Source organism: Lissotriton helveticus, chromosome 4_1, assembly GCF_964261635.1.
Source record: "Lissotriton helveticus chromosome 4_1, aLisHel1.1, whole genome shotgun sequence".
Classification (NCBI taxonomy): domain Eukaryota; kingdom Metazoa; phylum Chordata; class Amphibia; order Caudata; family Salamandridae; genus Lissotriton; species Lissotriton helveticus.
The window spans coordinates 1,189,093,397-1,189,111,873 of NC_136063.1; the positions used below are offsets into that span (position 1 = coordinate 1,189,093,397).

Here is an 18,477-nt window from a genome sequence, read left to right on the forward strand (position 1 = left end):
TAGTGAAAAAGTCTATTTTGTGGAATAAAACCTGCTTTCTTAAAGTAGAAGTTGAACATGTCACCCTGTTTCTTCTTTTCTAACACAACTGAATGTGGCTGTCTATTTAAAAATGATAGGCATTATCCCCCAGCCGAAAGAAGTTGCAATAATTATAGTGCCTGTCAGAAAAGAAGAAACTACATCTTTAGCAACATGATGAGCAGTACGGCCTTTCATCTGTTTATACATAGGCATTAGCTCATTCTGAGAATTCATCTCTCCCACTACTAGTACCTCCCATCCCCCCACTAACGCACCTACACAAAGTGGCAGCTCACACAATGTGAATCGGAATCTATACATAAGGATGTGACAGCTAGTAGGGAACACAAAGAACTTGTTAAATTGAAACACGTTAGTCACAGGGCCTCTGCTTTGAGATGATTCGTGCTTTCTAAAAGGCTTCAAATGCATGTGTATCCTTTAGTTTAGAATAAACCTACTACAACGCTTGTGGTGGCATGTACTGTTTGCCCATCCAACAACAGAAAAACTTTTATATTTTAAGAATATAAGCATCTGTTCATCAAAAGGGCTGGTCCCAAGTAACCCATCCAAATCATGTACAGTTTTCAAATATGTGGAACACTCCAAGTGAACAAACTCGACATATAGTCAAAAGCCGGTCTACCAATGAAGAACAAGCTTATAGGATACATATCGAAATTATATCAAAATGAGGCTTAGGTCAAGAGGATCCCCGGCTAAAATGAATTCCCAAGGAGCCATTTTATCCTGATGGTCTCAGGGGGCATGTGGGGGGCAAATCTTGATCCCTGTGCAAACTCTTTCCATGAAGACTGGAATTCTGATATAAGAGGTAAACTCTGCATCCTCATTGTTTTCACTTTATAAATCTCATCAGATCTAACCTGCAAAAATGTACCTGGTGAAAAAACATGCAGTTAATTACATGACATTGGAATTTGGTGCATAAAACACAATTCGGCATGCAATTCCTAATTTTCCTGAAGACAAGTAGAAAAAGTAAATATTTTGTACACCCTTTTAAGTACGACACAAAGTGGTATTGGTATGTATTGGATTTACTAAATACCTCACCCATTTCCATCTCCCAAGTAGTCAGGGTCTAAAACTAACTTCTCCTAGGCATTATTGAGACGTATAATCCTAATAATGCAACTGTGTTTGGTATCAAAAAGTGTCAATAAAATGCTTACATTGTTTAAGTATATCATTGGAGCCTCCTTGAGCACACGGGCAGTATCAGCATCTGAATAATTTGAGACTGCTAATGTAAGAAATACAATACTGGATGGTGTCTGAAGCAGTGTAATTATGTAAGGAGCCGAAATGGGTATTTGTTTCCTCTGTCTGTTCATTCTGTCACTTGGTTCTTGTAATACAAGAAGTTACTCAATGGCTGTGAATGCATCATCGGCCGGGACGTGTAGTCCTTGATTCCTAAGAGGAGCTATTTTTTGACTGATTATCAACTCTTGCAGACTTGCATTTAGGTCCTTAACCCTGTATTTAGAGCTGGAGGTATAATGGTGGTTCCTGGAAGAATATATTTGTTGTGGTCAGCATTATTGGATGGCTATGGGGCTGTACTTTTTCTTGGTTTTACCCTGTGCTGCTCTGTCCAACATCATGCAGTATGCAAAGGAGTCTGTTTTCTACTGTTCAAAAACTCAATAACATGCACTTTTAGAAAGACGCAACGTCCTCATGTCAGGCAATCATCATTATTGAATGAATAATTAGTTAAGAATAAACCGAGGCATTGGAGGTTATTGTTAGATGGCAATTGATGGATTGTCTCGACACACAATGCATTTTTCAAGTCTGGCCTTAGCCAAGACCTTCTGATTTTATTAAAATTAAATGTCTAATATATGTTCTTATACGGACTTTCAGCAAGCCCACTTCATCTATTAGTCTGTTTTTTGTCAATTATATTTTTCCTTAACCCACTAAAGCATACAGGGTGAAGCAATAGCTCAACCGATTTCAGGCTTTGGTTAGCTTCATTGCGAGAAGCTCTTATCTGCTCTTTCACAAAGAGCACATCTGTACACAAAGTAGTTTCTCTCCGTTCTCAGAATTATTATGGGAAAGTGCTCCAACAATAATATATTTTTAGAAAAACTATGACAAAACCAAGCAAATATTGACCACACAAAAATGTCCGCCAAAGCTAGACATATAGGTTTTGCCAATTCTTATTTGGAATATGAAAAAAATCTTAAATGAAACCATTCAGGTTTGAACAAAGGTAAATTTGAACAAGACATATGCATACATTGCACATATTGTTCTTTATTATACTGACCGGGGGCGGGGCTGAAATATTTCATAAAATGGGAATGACAGCCAAAAAATGTCCAGGTCACTGTATAGGTAAAGCCAACCAAATAAATAAAATATTATCATCTCAATACTAATTACACTTTTTCTTATACTATATTCTTGCCAAAAGTTTTTGTACCCATATGTTTCGGCGAAAAAATATTGTAAACATGCCACCATCACAGATAAGGAATCTAAACAAATACAGGCATTCAGTTAAAAGTAGCAGTGTCCAGCATCCACTCATGAGGGTCAGATCCAAGCCAGATTTTCAGGGCATCCACGTAAGAAAGACAAGTTGAAAGACTGTTTAGACAATAGCCCTGTTTTTGGTTGCTTGCAAAACTAAAATGCAAAGGATAAGAATTCCAACTCTTTAACACTCAGATAAATTAAAGGTACCTACATCTGTGACACATTTCAAACGTTGAGGGCACTGCCAGTGAAGCAGCACTAGTGGAGCCAAGACTGCTGGAAGAGAAATAGCCAGAAGTCTTTTTGGAAGCACCGGTAAGGTTGATGGCATTGTGACATGTACAGAGAATGGAGCTCTTAGCTACAAAAAGTCAGTCAAGTATCCATATTGTTGATTTCAAGAGCGTTTCATTACGTTATTGTGTACACCTACTAAGACTTTATATAAAATACAAGTAAAACACTTGTATCCCCTTTGTCTGCTGCATGTGATTAAGGCTGATCTCTAGCCAATACCCAAAACAATTCAAGTGTCTGAAGTGAGCACCTCCATTTAAGCATACTCCTATACCCCTTTTATTAAAGAACTTTTAATCCTATTTCTCTTCTAGCACCAGGGCAAATCTTCTGCCTTCAGAAGATTTTAGATCATCTGCAGTCCAACTGCATTGTCAGCATCCTTTACCCGCACCCATTCTTCCACTAGAACTCAGCAAGTCCTAAGGCTGCATTACAGATACGGTGCACTGTCCTGCTGCTGTGGGCTGAGAGGGGTGGTACTGCACATCACAGCAAATGCCCTGTTCGGAGGCTACCTGTGCAGGAGCGAACCTGGAAAGATTGGGAATACGCAATTAGTGAAGTCTTACTGGCTTTTTCAAGCCACTGGTCTGCATTTCATTAGAAGGGCCAACATGGCCTCAAATTGGGCAGAGATCCCCCTTGTTTGTAGTGAGTGCATGCACCCGCTTGCAGGGTAATGCTGTGGGTGTTCCTGGGACTGCAACCCTCCTCCCAGGAGACATCTAATGAGGGGGACACACTGGCTGTGTGCCACCACTATGTAGACCAAAGTCAGTGCAAATCCTGACATCCAGTTTACCTCTACACCCACATTTTTAACATGGTGTAGGTGAAATGGGAACGCACGAGGCCATACCCACATGTAAACAGCCGCAGCCCGTGGAGGGAGTTCTGGTGGGGCAGAAAGGCGGGGCGGGGAAGGAGCAGGGTGGGAGGTGCTAAAAACCGGAATATGGATGATTGGAGGTAAGTAAACAATTTAATAAATAAAACGAATTTCGTAGCGCGCCCTGCATTGCAAAATGAGATGCTGCGCACGCTACGAAATTCGTTTTATTAATTAAGTTGTTTACTTACCTCCAATTATCCATATTCCGTTTTTTAGCACCCCCCGCCCCACCTTTCTGCCCCACCGGAACTCCCACCACGGGCCGTGTCTGCATGTAAATGATGGCACTCATGAAGGGATTAGGATGTGAATAATGAGTGCTGGCGAGAGCCATATTACAGAAGATGCCACACAAGCATCTGTGGTCCCTTCCGTAATACCATAGTGTCCTGGGGGTCCAAAAAGCAGGCACAACCACCTGTTGTTCCCCAGGGGCACTATGTATAATACAGCAGTGGACTTTCATTGTTTATGATTTTGCTAATTTGCTTGTATTTGTTCTGTTCACCATCCATACCTTTGAAATCCAGCAGGAGCCAATAACACACCTTCTTGAAAAGCCCTAGATAACAACAAAGGAGTGGTCCATTGCCATCCTAGGATCCAGCTTCTCTTTCAATCACTCATTGACTCTATGTTTGCTTTTGACCACATATAACTTTGCTGCCTTTTTGGCAAGGCATGTAATACATACATACATACATACATACATACATATACACGTTCCTGCCACAATCGCTGAAGTCAGACTTAGGAGGCACATAGGGGAGAGCTGACCCAGGGACTGGAAAGTGGTCAGATACTATGCTGTCTACACCAGCGAGCAGCCATCCACTTACTGTGTGTCTTCACTCATTGCCGCTTTTCCTGTCACATATCTCGCAGTCAGTGAGACAAACAGCAGCAGTTGAGAATTACTTAGATGTGAAGCTTGCATTGAATTCATTTTATGTATCAATGTTCCCTTTGTACATTGAAAACTCCATGATTTTCTTTATTAGGTCAAGGACAGTTTGCACTGACTTTCAATATTATTATGCAGCTGAGAAATGATTGATTCAAGTTGCCTGAAAATTACCAAAAATAAGTGAAGCAAGAAAAGCTCAAACCAAAAATGGAAATTTGACAAGTGGATGCAAACACCAACGCAAAAGCAGTTGGCAAGAATGGTCTTTTTCTAACCTATGAACAGAAGGATGAATTCCAAAGAAGAAATTTCAAACTTCAACCATTTCATGCCAAGGAAAGAAGCAAATAGGGCAACATGTGAGTGAGAGCTCTTGAGCACACATGCACGGAAGCAAATAGTGCAACAGGTTTTTTAGCACAAATGTTTGTATACAAAACTCCACTTTGTAAATTGAATCTTAGAGTGGGGCCGGTTAAATGAAGGGCATAAGAGATGCAAGACCATGTTAAATGCAACATTTGGAATCCACACTATATTCACTGAACAGTACTTGTTCCTTGAGAACTTTATGTTTCTGGCTCAGTGAATGCACTCCTCTGGGAGTTGTGCTGAAGATAGGCATTATGTGTTCTTTAGGACAGTTCATGTTTGCACATATAAAAACAGCACGTTGTCACATACAAGAAGGAGATACTATAAAAAGATCCTACCTGTTTTGGGATCAACAGAGAAGTAGGGCTGTCCATGAAGAATGCTGTACACTACTCTGGCACTATTCCCATAGGTTGGGTCATCTGCATCTGTAGCTGTCACCTGAAGTACAGAGGTGCCTAAAAGAGCAGTAAAATGTCAAATTGTCAAATATTGTCAAATATCTTCCATATTGCATGGCAGACAGTACAAACTGAGTGCGGAATATTATGCGGTTCAACAATACAAAAATGTAGCTTTCTTAAAGGAGCATATCATGATTACTGGTGGCTCTGGTCTCTTGGCGTTTTAAATTCTGTATATTTCTTCTCAAGGAATAGGATCCTAATTACCTTATTATTAATAAGAAGTGTTACTATACTGCTGACATTAATGTTTTGCGTTGTTTCCTTTAACAGAATTAAAGACTCGTGGCACTGTACATAACAGAGAAGGTATTTTGTTTATTCAACCCGTAGCAGTGACATTTTCAATTGCCATTTACATCACAAACCTGTCAAATATGTGGTTTTGCTACTAGTCACTTGATGCAAATGTCATTTTAAGGCTGCCATTAACAAAGGCCTTTGGATTTGACCAAAGTTATATTTATAACATGCTCACTGTGAGTGATGGCATTCTACATTTTCACCGGGAGCACATCCATACACAACATAGGGCCTCATTTATGAGGTATTGTCATAGGCCAGTGCCGTACCCCTTCCTGCTGCGCTACCAATTGGCAAAAGAAAAGGGCAGGAATGCGCAGTATCTATCAGATATGGTGCAGTCCTGTCCTTTCCCCCTACACTGGCGCACAATGGGCTTCTGTGCGCCAACACAGGCACCTTTGCACCATGGGGCAAGATTAGTTGCAGTGAACCTTCCTGCACAAAAAGAGTCACAAGAGACTTTTTCTCTTTCAATGTGTGCTGTAAAAAAAAAAATGAGGAAAAATAAAGACATTTCTCCTCGTTGTGCCTCCCATTTTTGGTGCTGCCTCAGATTTACGATTTCTCATTAATCTGGGAGTGTCAAAAAGCCATAGATGTTGCTGGGAACACCCCCAGCAACACCCATTGCAGAGCACTTTAATGCAGAAGAGTGCTTTAAAGCCAATGATATTCTTGAGGCAACATTAAGCCACAAAAAGTGGCATAGTGCTGCCTTGTAAATATGGAGCAGGCTCCTGCATCACGAAACGTCACAAAAAGTGACGTTCCTGCGGTGCAAGGGGCCTTCGTTATCAGGTACTTTTAGAGCAATGTTTGCTTTTTGAGACAAAAAACAGTTTTTTCTTTTACCGAATGTTTTATTTAGATTGACGAGGGCCCAAAAGCTTTCCCATTACATTAATAAAGTTGTGCAAAAAGCATGACAAGACAAGCATTGAAAAAGCCAAATAGGCTTGCACCCAACACTAGACATATTGGCTTGTTATACTTGTCAGGTGGTGCAAAGTTCCACCAGAACCAGTGAAATGTCCATCATTTGATAACATTGATGCAACATTTCGCTGGCATCGGGGCAATCTTTAGGATGCAGCAGTAGGTGTCACTTTACTCATCTCAATTTCAAATATCTAAAAATAATCAAAACACACTATGGGGTGATATATGAAGCAAACACAACCTCAAACAAAACATAGTTATTCGAGGGACAATTTCATAAATAGAGAGATGAACTCGTTAATTTGTGTTAGTTACTAAACCAATAGCAGCAAGTTACAAAGAAAAAAAAAAGACAGTGCTGACCAAAAAATAAACGAAGCACAGGATGCACTATTCTCATGTAAATTGATTGAGCTAGTTAAATTATCAACTCTTTCCTAATAGGAAAACGTGTGAGAAAGGAAACTACTTCCATTTTGCAATGTTAAGATCGGACCAATGAATTACATATCAAACTATTTAAAACCGGTTTGAAATGAAGGGTGAGCTTTGGTTCTTGCGTGTCACAAAGCAATTTTTGCACTGCACCTACACTGTAATATATTGTACAGCAAGTAGGTGCGACCTTTTGTGCTGCATTGCGTCATGCAATAACCCACTCAAACTTAAGTAAAATCTACTAATGAGTTTTATTTCTAAGAGCAAAATTTATTTTGCCCCGGAAAGTCACCTGAAAGTGATGAAAAGTAGCATTACCTAGCGTCAGAAAATTATTCCATGGGTGTTCCATTGTAGTGTAGTTCCTATTATCCCAGTAGGCTCTTCGCATTGGAATAATACCTTCAATAGTATAGGCCTAGACCAGACGTTAACTAGGTCTTCTATTGTCGATATTAGACTTAAAGTTTTGGGTTTGCCAGCTAGCTCAGAGTTCACTAGAAACTTTCTCGAATAGGCAAGGAGGAATCGAACCTCCCTGGATAGACAAGAAGGGATTTAGTTTCTGACAACCATAGAACATGACAACTTTGCTCTCCCCTAATCAAGAGTGTATCTCTAGAGTCGTGTGAAAACAAAAGACAACTTATTTTACTCAGTCAGTACGTGCATTCTTAGTCTCACCAGATTGTAGAGAAAAGGAAGAGACGGGCGTGTTCAATAAAAGATGTTATTTATTGATCAGTCTCTTTTCTCATACAAGAGAAATGGATCGATATTATCGCAATACTTATGGTTAAGTAAAGTGCATACAATAAAAGCAGAAGTATAAAATAATACTGTAAAAACATTTATATGGTTTCTAAGCCATAAGGTGGTTTAAAATTGATAAAATAGATACATACATATAAACATTTGACTAATCGTACTCAACTGGTGCTTCTAACCACACCTACCCCGGTGTACCTGACCTAAGCCTAATACGTGGGCGGGAATAGAAAGTAGTAGTTTAAGTTAAGTTTGTTTTGCCAAGTGACTGACTCAAGAAGTCTCTGCAAGGGGTTATTCAGTTCTGTACCTGGAATCTAGGATGAATGAGGGATGGTATCTCTCGTCTCTGGTCTCGATATTCCAGGCTGCCTGCGAGGGCTACCCGGAAGCGCCGGAGCTGGATTTCTCGGCAGGAGAAAGCAGCGTCTCGTTCTCAGCGCGTCAGGAAGGCGGGGCTGCGCCAGCGGGGTCTGCTCTGCTCTGGGCTTCGGCAAGTCTGGCTGCTCCGATCTCGTCACCACCGCGTGTGTTTGCTTAAGGCAATACCGGTAATATTTATACCTGTAAGGTGCCGAGATTGACGTAAGGATGGACATAGATACGTCAATAAGGATGTCATACGACTTGGTCGTTAGCACATTCTTTTGCTGAAGTTCTCGATGAAATCAAAACAATGGCCGCAGGGTTTTTCCCAGGTTGTCATAGGTTTGATTTGTTTTGAGAACTCCGTATGCCTTATCAGGGGCTGGAGGAATATCGCTTGTCTAATTAGATGGCAAGCGTTATGACCTAATCAGATAACACGTTCCTGTGCCGTAGTGTGGCTTAATCAGATAACGGTTTCTGCATCATGGGATGGCTGCTAGTTAACTTGTTAACCAGAACAAAGTCAGGAATAGGGGGATCGATACAGAACCTATAGGAATACATCACACCATGACCATTCCCAAGCAATCATTCATGTTGGTTTCAGACAAAATGCTATCTACTAAAAAAGTATACAGGGTTTTGCATCAAAAGAGATTGCAGTTTTGACATTGACATTATCAAGGAGAAATTATTTTATTTCATTCTTTTCCAACTTTACATGTATTCTGCACTGTGTAGTACACATAAAAAGTTTAAAGGCTAATCTAAGCATAGTATTTTGTACTGGAAATATACTAAGGTGCAAGGGTGTGTGGTGGCGCTGGAAGCCTGATTATGCCCTAGTGCTGGGAAGAGACAAGAGAGCACTATATCTCTTTAAATATCCTGCCCTCCCTCTCTCTTGCAACGCAATGAAGCAACTTTGGTTCGTTCGATGTGTTGCAAGATATTTTAGTAAATATTCCACAACGTAGAACAAACTTTCATAGATGAAAATTTCATACCGATAATGAGCTTATGTAGTCGCTCCTTGGCGCTTCTTGAATGATAAACACCAGCCCTTCCTTTTTAGCCTGATTTTTGTAGTACAAAATATTGAGTTGTTTAAATAGGATGTTCATTGTTGTGACTCTATAGGATCCAAGATTATATTTGCTGCTCACGTACAAAACAAGCAAGTCTTTCACCAGGATTTGTGCTAGGAAACAAGAACATGAAAAACTGAGCAATAATTACTTGAATTTGCAAAGTATCCTTTTGCTTGAGTGCGGAAAACTGCACTATTTTGCCGTATTTTCTAAGAACAAAGGCTGACTCATTGAAGTTGATAGCAAGTGTGGTTGATACAGGGTAATGGGATTTGTAGCTTTTCTAGTAATTGATACTCGCTGGCGTTAGCAATTCTATTTGTTTCCTGCTCTGGTGACACTCTTTGTGAATTGTTTCCTCATCAGAATCTTAACATTGTTCAGAATAGAAAGGTGCAATCAAAATTATTGGGGTTGGTCATCTGTTTTTCAGTTAGAAAATAGTGTTGTCATTAAATAACATTTAAGTCTTGCCCAGACACATGCAGTTTGCAAACCATTACAAATAATAACAAGACAACTTCTTTTTTTATGTACTGAGGGCCTCATACTATACTTTTGAGGCATTGGCATAACAAGGGATGCTACTTTTAACCAAAGTATTCACACTCAATTGGCTCAGCAAGAAAGGATGAAAAGCTTTTCTTTGATTCATGCCTGTAGCCGGCAAATCACACCATCTAGGGCCTGTTTATGGGTTTCAGCAGTGCGGGCGGTATGCCATTACCGTAACCCCACACTGCAGAGACTCTCTGCCGCCAGCCAAATGACAAATTTAAGAAGTGGCCCCGTTGGCAGGCGGGGTGTCAGTCCCAGGGTGTTACCTCATTCAAAAGCAGCAGTGCTTTTGAAAATGGTACTGCAATGGGAATGCCCCACAAGGTTCCTGCACGGCACAAAGATATAGCTCATATACACTGATGTATCTTCCCTGCTCATTTAAATATTTAATCCAGAGTCCACACATATCCCTTTATTCTTCCTTTGGATATTGTTAGTGCCTGAAATTGGAAGCAGGGCATCAGAGCTGTGTATGATTTCAATATTAATGTGAAGAATGCCTAGCTGGACTTCCTTTGAGAAGTCGAATTTGAAGATTTGGCAAATTGATATAATTTTGTGATCTCATAATCTAGTCTGGTGGATGAGAAATCTTTTGTTACTTGATGAAGTAATGATGACTTGATGAGGTAAACCCTTAAACTGTACACGATTTTGGGTCATAGAAATATGAAAACAAGAGCACCTATTGGGTTAAATCAGGATCACTGACATAATATCGAATACAAAAATATAGAATTATCAAAATATCAATGAAAGAATATAGGGGCATATTACCAACAAGTAGCGATATTTATCGCTAAATAGGCTTAGCGACGATCTTTTTTATCGCTGAGCATCGCCGGAATTTATCGTTGAGATAACTTGCTATTAGCAACGCTTATCTCCAAAGCGATACATTTTCCAGCGATAGCGGCGAAATGCGTGAATATCTTTGAGAATACAGCGATATTCACGCATTAGTGACAAAATGCTCTTAGCCATGTCATCCACCTCCCATTGGATAACATGGCTAAGAACTGGTCTGGGCAGGTGTTAGTTTATGGAGATATTCGCGCTTAGGGCAAATATATCCATCGCTACGCCTGCCTTGCTAATAGGCGATAGCGACGTTGGCGACTGCTTTCAGTCGCTAACATGTTGGGTACACCCACTTTGCATGTCATTAGCAATAAATATCGCTGACATGCAAAGCGGGCCCAAAACCGCTTGCTATCGCCTACAAGCTGTCGCTAACTGCTGTTAGCGACAGCTTGCTAATAGGGCAATAGAATTATCGCCGCTTGGCGGCCGAAAACGGGCGCTAAATCGGCGAAAATTGCCTATCGCCCCCGCTTGGTAATATGCCCCATAGAATGCAAAAATATTGAATTCCTATCTAAAAACAGGTAAGTACAAAAATATCGAATCAAAAATACCGTTTTAAAAAATGTAGTTAGTCAAAATATCGAATTTTTTTAAATGTCTTAGAAGTAATTTAAAATTAATGAAATAATAAATATAATGAACTAAAACATACTTAAAAATACTTAAATAACCTTAAAATTATTAAATAATTATTTTAAGTTATAAAAAAAATACAATTTTATTTTTTAATACATATATATGTTACAGTCAAAGTGTGAAATCCCGCATTCTATAGAATGCTTAGATAATGTATAGAATTCCTGAAAATGCCTGAAAATCGAACGTCAAAGTATGAAATGATTGATATTTTATACATTGCCTAGGCATTGTATACTTTGCCGGATTGTCTGCCGGCAAAGTATATAATACGCCTAATCCCGCCATTTTATTCCCGCCGGCAATGTGTGAAATCCGGCATTCTATAGAATGGCTAGGTAATGTATAGAATGCGTGAAAATCGAATGTCAAAGTATGAAATGATTGATATTTTATATATTGCCTAGGCATTGTATACTTTGCTGGATTGTCTGCTAGCAAAGTATATAATACACCTAATCCCAGAGACAGCACACCAGGTTTGCTTTGTGTTTTACCGGTAACAATATTCTGTTCGCATTCTTCTTTAAGTCGTGAAATGTATGTACAAGATCAAAGTGCCAAAATATAAGGTGTTTTTGCGTGAAGATTAAAAGTGAGTACAATTCCACGTGTTACTCCGGCCTTTCTTAGTGTAACAAGTACTTCAATCTCAGTTCTGCTTTCATTGTTTTCCAGTAAGAATATCCTGTGTTTTATTTTGTAGTTTTGTTCTTTCAGTTTCAAATGCGTATTAATTAATAAAGGTTTCTCATCTTGTGCCCTTTTAACACTTTGCATGAATGGTACTGGTTCTTCTGCATAATGCCTAGGAATTGTATAGAATGCCTAGGAAAAGTATGTAAGATTTTCACAAAAAACGTATATTTCCTAGTTTCCCTCTAAACCATCAGGCATTCTATACATTACCTAGGCATTCTATACAATACCGGGATTTCACACTTTGCCGAATGCCTAGGAATCTCATCTTGTGGCCTTTTACCACTTTGCGTAAATGGTACTGGTCATTCTGTATTATGCCTAGGATTTGTATAGAATGCCTAGGAAAAGTAGGTAACATTTTCACACAAAATGTATATTTCATAGTTTGCCGAAAACCATCAGGCATTCTATACATTACCTAGGCATTCTATACAATACCGGGATTTCACACTTTGACTGTAACATATATATTACCGTAATATTATTAAAAAATATACAATATCTTTACCGTAGGATAGCGGGAGGGTAACATTTACTATTACCACTCTAGTGAGTGCAACAGTAGGGAAAACGTTGGATAGCGTAGGGGTACAAATTACTATTCCCACTCCAATGAGTGCAACAGTAGGGAAAGTGTTGGATAGCGTAGGGGTAAAGATTACTATTCCCACTCCAGTGAGTGCAACAGTAGGGAAAGCATTGGATAGTGGGAGGGTAAAAATTACTATTCCCACTCCAGTGAGTGCAACAGTAGGGAAAGCACTGGATAGTGGGAGGTTAAAAATTACTATTCCCACTCCAGTGAGTGCAACAGTAGGGAAAGCGTTGGATAGCGGGAGGGTACAAAATACTATTCCCACTCCAGAGAGTGCAACAGTAGGGAAAGCGTTGGATAACATAGGGGTAAAAATTACTATTCCCACTCCAGAGAGTGCAACAGTAGGGAAAGCGTTGGATAGCGTGGGGTAAAAATTACAATTCCCACTCCAGAGAGTGCAACAGTAGGGAAAGCGTTGGATAGCGTAGGGGTAAAAATTACTATTCCCACTCTAGTGAGTTTAACAGTAGGGAAAGTAATGATTTAATATATTAATAAAAATAAATTAAATATCAATACCAATAAAAAATGTATTTACAATTAATTACCAATTCAATATTATATAATAATTATTCAACTAGAAATACAAATACATATTAGTTATTCAAATTAATTACCTATTCATAATTAACAGCTAATTAATTTTCAGTGACAAAAACGAATTAATAATGAAAATTAATACCAATTAATAATGAATGAACAGTACATTAATTATCAATACACAAAAAGTATTTTTAATGTTTAATTAATTACAATTAAATTACTTCCAAACTTATTCCCCTATAAACCCACAATCCGCTACATAAAATAAATTAATATAATTATCGTAATTATCAATTAATGAATTAATACAAATTAATTACCAATTAATAAAAAATAATTAACAATTAATTAACACTGAATTAAATTAAATTAAACCAATAAATAAATAAAAATTATTTACCTAATTACAATTAAATTACTTCCCACCCTATTCCCCTATAAACCCACAACCCGCTACAGAATTAAATTACGCAAACATGAAATAACATAAAATTCATTACTTAAAATAAATTACAAAAATAATATACACTTTTCACACATATCCTAACATACAAAACACTTTAAAAAATCTATATTATTAAAAATTTGATATATTTTAATACCTATATTATATACTTTGATATTTTGACTTTCTACATTTTAAAAATCGATATTATATTACTTACCTTCAATTCGATATTTTTCACCACTATATTCTGTCCATTCGATATTTTGTCCATTCTATATTTTGACTTCGATATTATGGCTATTCTATATTTTGGATTCAATATTGGATTCAATATTACATCTAGTTACCGTTAAATCGATTTGTTTAGACATCTTTCCAGAACAAGTCAGTCCAACCTTCCTGTTCCCCCCCCCCCCCCCCCCCCACTCCTAATATTGTATTAGGTGGTGAATGGACATTTGTAATTTCAGGCATATATGTAATTGAAAAGTGTTTTCATGTATGTTCCCAGCCACCTTTCCTATGGTTGCGTTTGAGAGAAAAATTGTCATTGTTATAGCATAAATTAACTGATAAGCCAACAAATTACCAAGACAGAACAGACACCTAAATAAAGGCCAAACTGTCATGCTTACACCATTCGTATCACAGAACAGCCTGGGGACAATTGCAATATGTGAATTCATGCCCCACACATACTTTTATGATTCTCAATCATACAATATTCCTACATCTGGTAACAGATGGTATTTACTACACAATTGTCTTTCAACATATCGTATTCTAGAATCTTCATGCATGGTCGTGAACCAGGGTCAGCGGACTCGATAATTCTCGCCTCGGTGCCTACTCTAACCAGGGATCACACTCGGCAACTCTGGGCATTAGCTTGCCTCATCTCCACAACGGCTACCCACATACGCCGGGGATGCCTGGTTTCACCTTGGAGATACCCAGTAGGGACCATCTCACAGGGAAAGCCAGGACGGGTTCCCCAGCGGTCTACAGCGCAGAGATACTCCTTCGGGAGTCGATTCTAGCGCTTTAGAAACCCACAATTAATTAATTAATGAATTGATCAAAACTCTCAGAAGAACAATTTGAGCGCTGTTTAAGCTTCTCACTTATCATAAGCTTTAGCCCAAATCAGCTAAAGGGGTATTCACGTGGGCTGCATCTGGTTAATTTATTTAAATTAAATGTATGGTAGAAGGATGTAAAAATAAATTAAATTACTCAAAATGCAAAAACGGCTTTTGGTGCTGTATTTCAGCACAAAATATGTCCTGTCATGATCCATTTTAGATGCGAGGACACATTTTGCACTAAGTATCTCAATAACACACACCATGGAAAACAACACTCAATCCTGTTCTTGTCATTTACTTTATGCCACTGCGCTTGAGATACAACTTTCTTGTGAACAACACATAATTAACTACATGACGTGGAGTAATAGAGTGATTTCAGGAATTTACAGCATATCTGAAATCCCACCAGGCCTGGTCAGCCTGTCCAAGTTGTGCGTATTCTATCTCTCTTTCCCTGTCCATCACTTCCGCTAGAGTTCACGAGTGAAATGCCCATAGGCTCGGTGAGGCGTGCCGCTCTATATGAAGTGACTCATGGTGGCCCGTGAGAGCCGGGGCATGTCCCAGCCCTGTGCCCAAGGTCAGAAACCTCAGAGTCATTTTTGATAGCCAGCTACATTTCTCCGCTCAGGTAAATAGTCTTACCTCTTCCTGCTTCTTTCTAATAAAAACCTTGAGAAAGATATTCCCTTTCATTGCGCAGGAATTACAAAAGACAGTGGTGGTGGCTCTCCTACTATCTAAACTTGACTATTGCAATGCTCTGCTGTTGGGGATTGACAACACCCAGAAAAGTAAGCTACAGTCATTCGAGAATGCTGCTGCGAGGTTGCTCCTAAATATACCTAGAGGTCAATCAACCTCGGCAGGAATTAGAGCACTGCACTGGCTCCCCGTTCAGCAACGGGTGGAATTCAAGGCTCTGTGCCTGGTTCATAAAGCAATCTACGGGGGAGGGGCCAAGGGCATCCCAAAAATGTTTATGCCCTATACCCCCAGTCGCGGCCTAAGATCTAGTATCCTGGGCCTTCTCTAGATTGATAGGATTAGGCAAGTGAGATGGGGTGGAAGAACTTTCTCAAACTGTGCAGCAAAGTTATGGAACAAAATGTCAACAGCCATGAGATTTCAGTCAAACCGACAATCTTTTAAGAAAGATATGAAAACGTGGCTGTTTACTTCAATCTAGCTCCTGTAACATAGGCTGTACCACTTCCTTACACACCAGTGCCAAGACGCCACGGCATTCAAGCGCTTTACAAACACATATCCTATCCTAAGACTAACCACCATCCCTCTCTCTTGTAGTCATCCATGAATTGCCGAAGAAAGGCCCTTTATCAGAAGCTGAGCGCCATACTGTACATTATAGATGCATGCTGCATTTTTCTCAGAGATCTGCTTACAGTGGTGCCCGGGGATGTAAGACATTTTTTGATCTGTTGTGGTTCTTTTTTAAGTATGAGAAAGAAAATGGCCAAGTTCCACTGGGAGCCAGGAACTAAAACTCAGTCCTGTTTCTCCGCCTTGACTGACAAGCTTCAGGAAAAGGATGCTGAGAGAGAATAGAGCGGAAGTGATCCTTTAGTATACTTCCCCGGGGATACATCTGAAAAATGCCATTAAGTGCTTTAACAGTACTGAAAAGTCTACTGTGGTTGCAAATGCATATGGACGATTTGTCGGTAGTTTGAGCCAATATTACCTTCACATATGGGTTCAGCTCTGCGCGCAACCTTAATAAAGAAATAAAAAAAAATCGGAGAGAGATGTAAACAACTTCATCACCTGGCGCGCTTGCCGGGTGCTTGAGGCCGCCAAAAAACTTCTTAGACACTAGGTACAGATTTAATTTAATTCTGTGCAGGCAGAGAGCACTTACAACAGAAAAGCCATATGTTTTGTACGTCCCTCCTTTCCAGTTTGGGGAAAACAAAATTCCCGAACATGCACCCTCGTAGCTTTCACTGGCATTTCCCTGACATCGCCAGCTCACAGCAGATGCAAAAAAAAAACTAGCTAAGAAATTAATTTTAAATATTCATGAATTCTCATAATACAGATATCGAGGAAGGAAGTGGCTTGCTCTTCAGATTCAGAAATTGATGGAAGTTAACTGTTACCTTGCAGATCCCATGATGCCTTTCATTAAGAGGAAACTTGTATGAATTTTCCTCCTCTAGATATTGTGTGTATGTGTAAGCATCACTAAACTATGCTCTCCCTTTGAAGCGCATTTGTGTCAACTTTATTCTCAGTAATGATCAAAAAATCAGCTTTTATTCTTTTAAAAGTATATTTCGAAGGTTAAAAAATAATAAATTACAGACCATAATTTGCAGCCTGATATCAAACGCAAGCATATTAAGAGACAAGAAGAGGGACGAAATGCAACTCACAGTAAGGACAAGGCCACTTATAAAGAAAGGCTATCATTCTAGTCTTTTTTATTGATTTTTTTTAAATATGTTTTATTGCATTAGGCATGTACTTGGCATTTTCTGGAAGAATGGGGTAGGCAACTGGGTAATAGACCAATGCGGGAAAGGGCAATAAAGCATGACTGGAATGGACACAATTGTGTAACCGGCAACAGTCACATTAATGCGCTATGCACAGAGGACTTAATGTGAAGAAAAATAAGTGAAGATAGCATCAGAAATCTACCATTATAGCCACGTTTTTCTAAGTAGGAAGCAGGTTTATAAATAATGAGACATATGTTATGGTCAGCAAAGAGCTGCCAGTTATGTCCTTTCACAACCATCCACCATTTTGTACTGTTGGGCGGGGGCTGATCGGGCCTTCCAGCACTTGGTGAGCTTGGCAGCAATAATCACACAGGAGCCAGCAGGTGCTCTTAAAATAGCTCCACACTCATGTTCATATTTATCAAGGTTTTGCGTCACCCCTGCGCCATGCAAGGTTGACGCAAAAACCAAATTAGGTTTACCGACCCATGAAATGCCACCTTGCGTGGTCTTACATGACTTGATAAACCTAGAGTAACCCCTGGACCCATGGCATGTTGGATAGCATTACATGCTATGGGTGGAGCATGTGTGTTCTCATGCATTCTGACACACTTCCAGATTTACCAGCAAGGTAGACCTGGGAATGTGTCAGAATTGTATGCTTGCCCACCAGAGGTGCAAGTAGGGGAAATATCTTTATTTCTCCTTGTTGTTTTCTCTTTATAATTAATTGTGCTGCATTCTGCAGCACAGTTATAAAGAGGAAACTGTTTCTGTGGATTGTTTTTGTGCAAGAAGATGTCCCTTCATGCACAAACCAATCCTGCCCACAACCATGCTGCAAGGGAGCTGCATTGTTGCTAGGCAGGAGTTTGTGTGCCAGTGGAGGCAGACAGCAGGAACACAAATTACAATGTAATATGCAGAGCCTTCCTGCCCTCTCCCTTCCTTTCACACAGTGCAGCAAGGTGGCTCATTGCGTTGCATGGAATATTGATAAATATGGACCTGCGTGCGCAAGCCACAGGTGATCCCCATATTATTAAATCGCCCTGACCTCCAACGTGAGGTCGGGGTGTGAATTCCTGTCAGCGAACTCGGCGTTGGGCATGCCCTTGCTTCATATTATATTCCTCCAAAACCTTCAGCAACAAAATG

The 18,477-nt window shown here is 39.5% G+C and overlaps 1 protein-coding gene across 1 annotated transcript in view; it reads right to left on the minus strand.

Moving 5' to 3' along the window:
* The window catches only part of CDH18 (cadherin 18), a 2,258,828-nt gene that overhangs the window by 1,141,572 nt on the left and 1,098,779 nt on the right, over positions 1-18,477 (minus strand). The window contains exon 6 of the mRNA XM_078687769.1: positions 5,363-5,482. Coding sequence (XP_078543895.1) covers positions 5,363-5,482 — 120 coding nt within the window. The remainder of the gene's footprint in view (positions 1-5,362; positions 5,483-18,477) is intronic.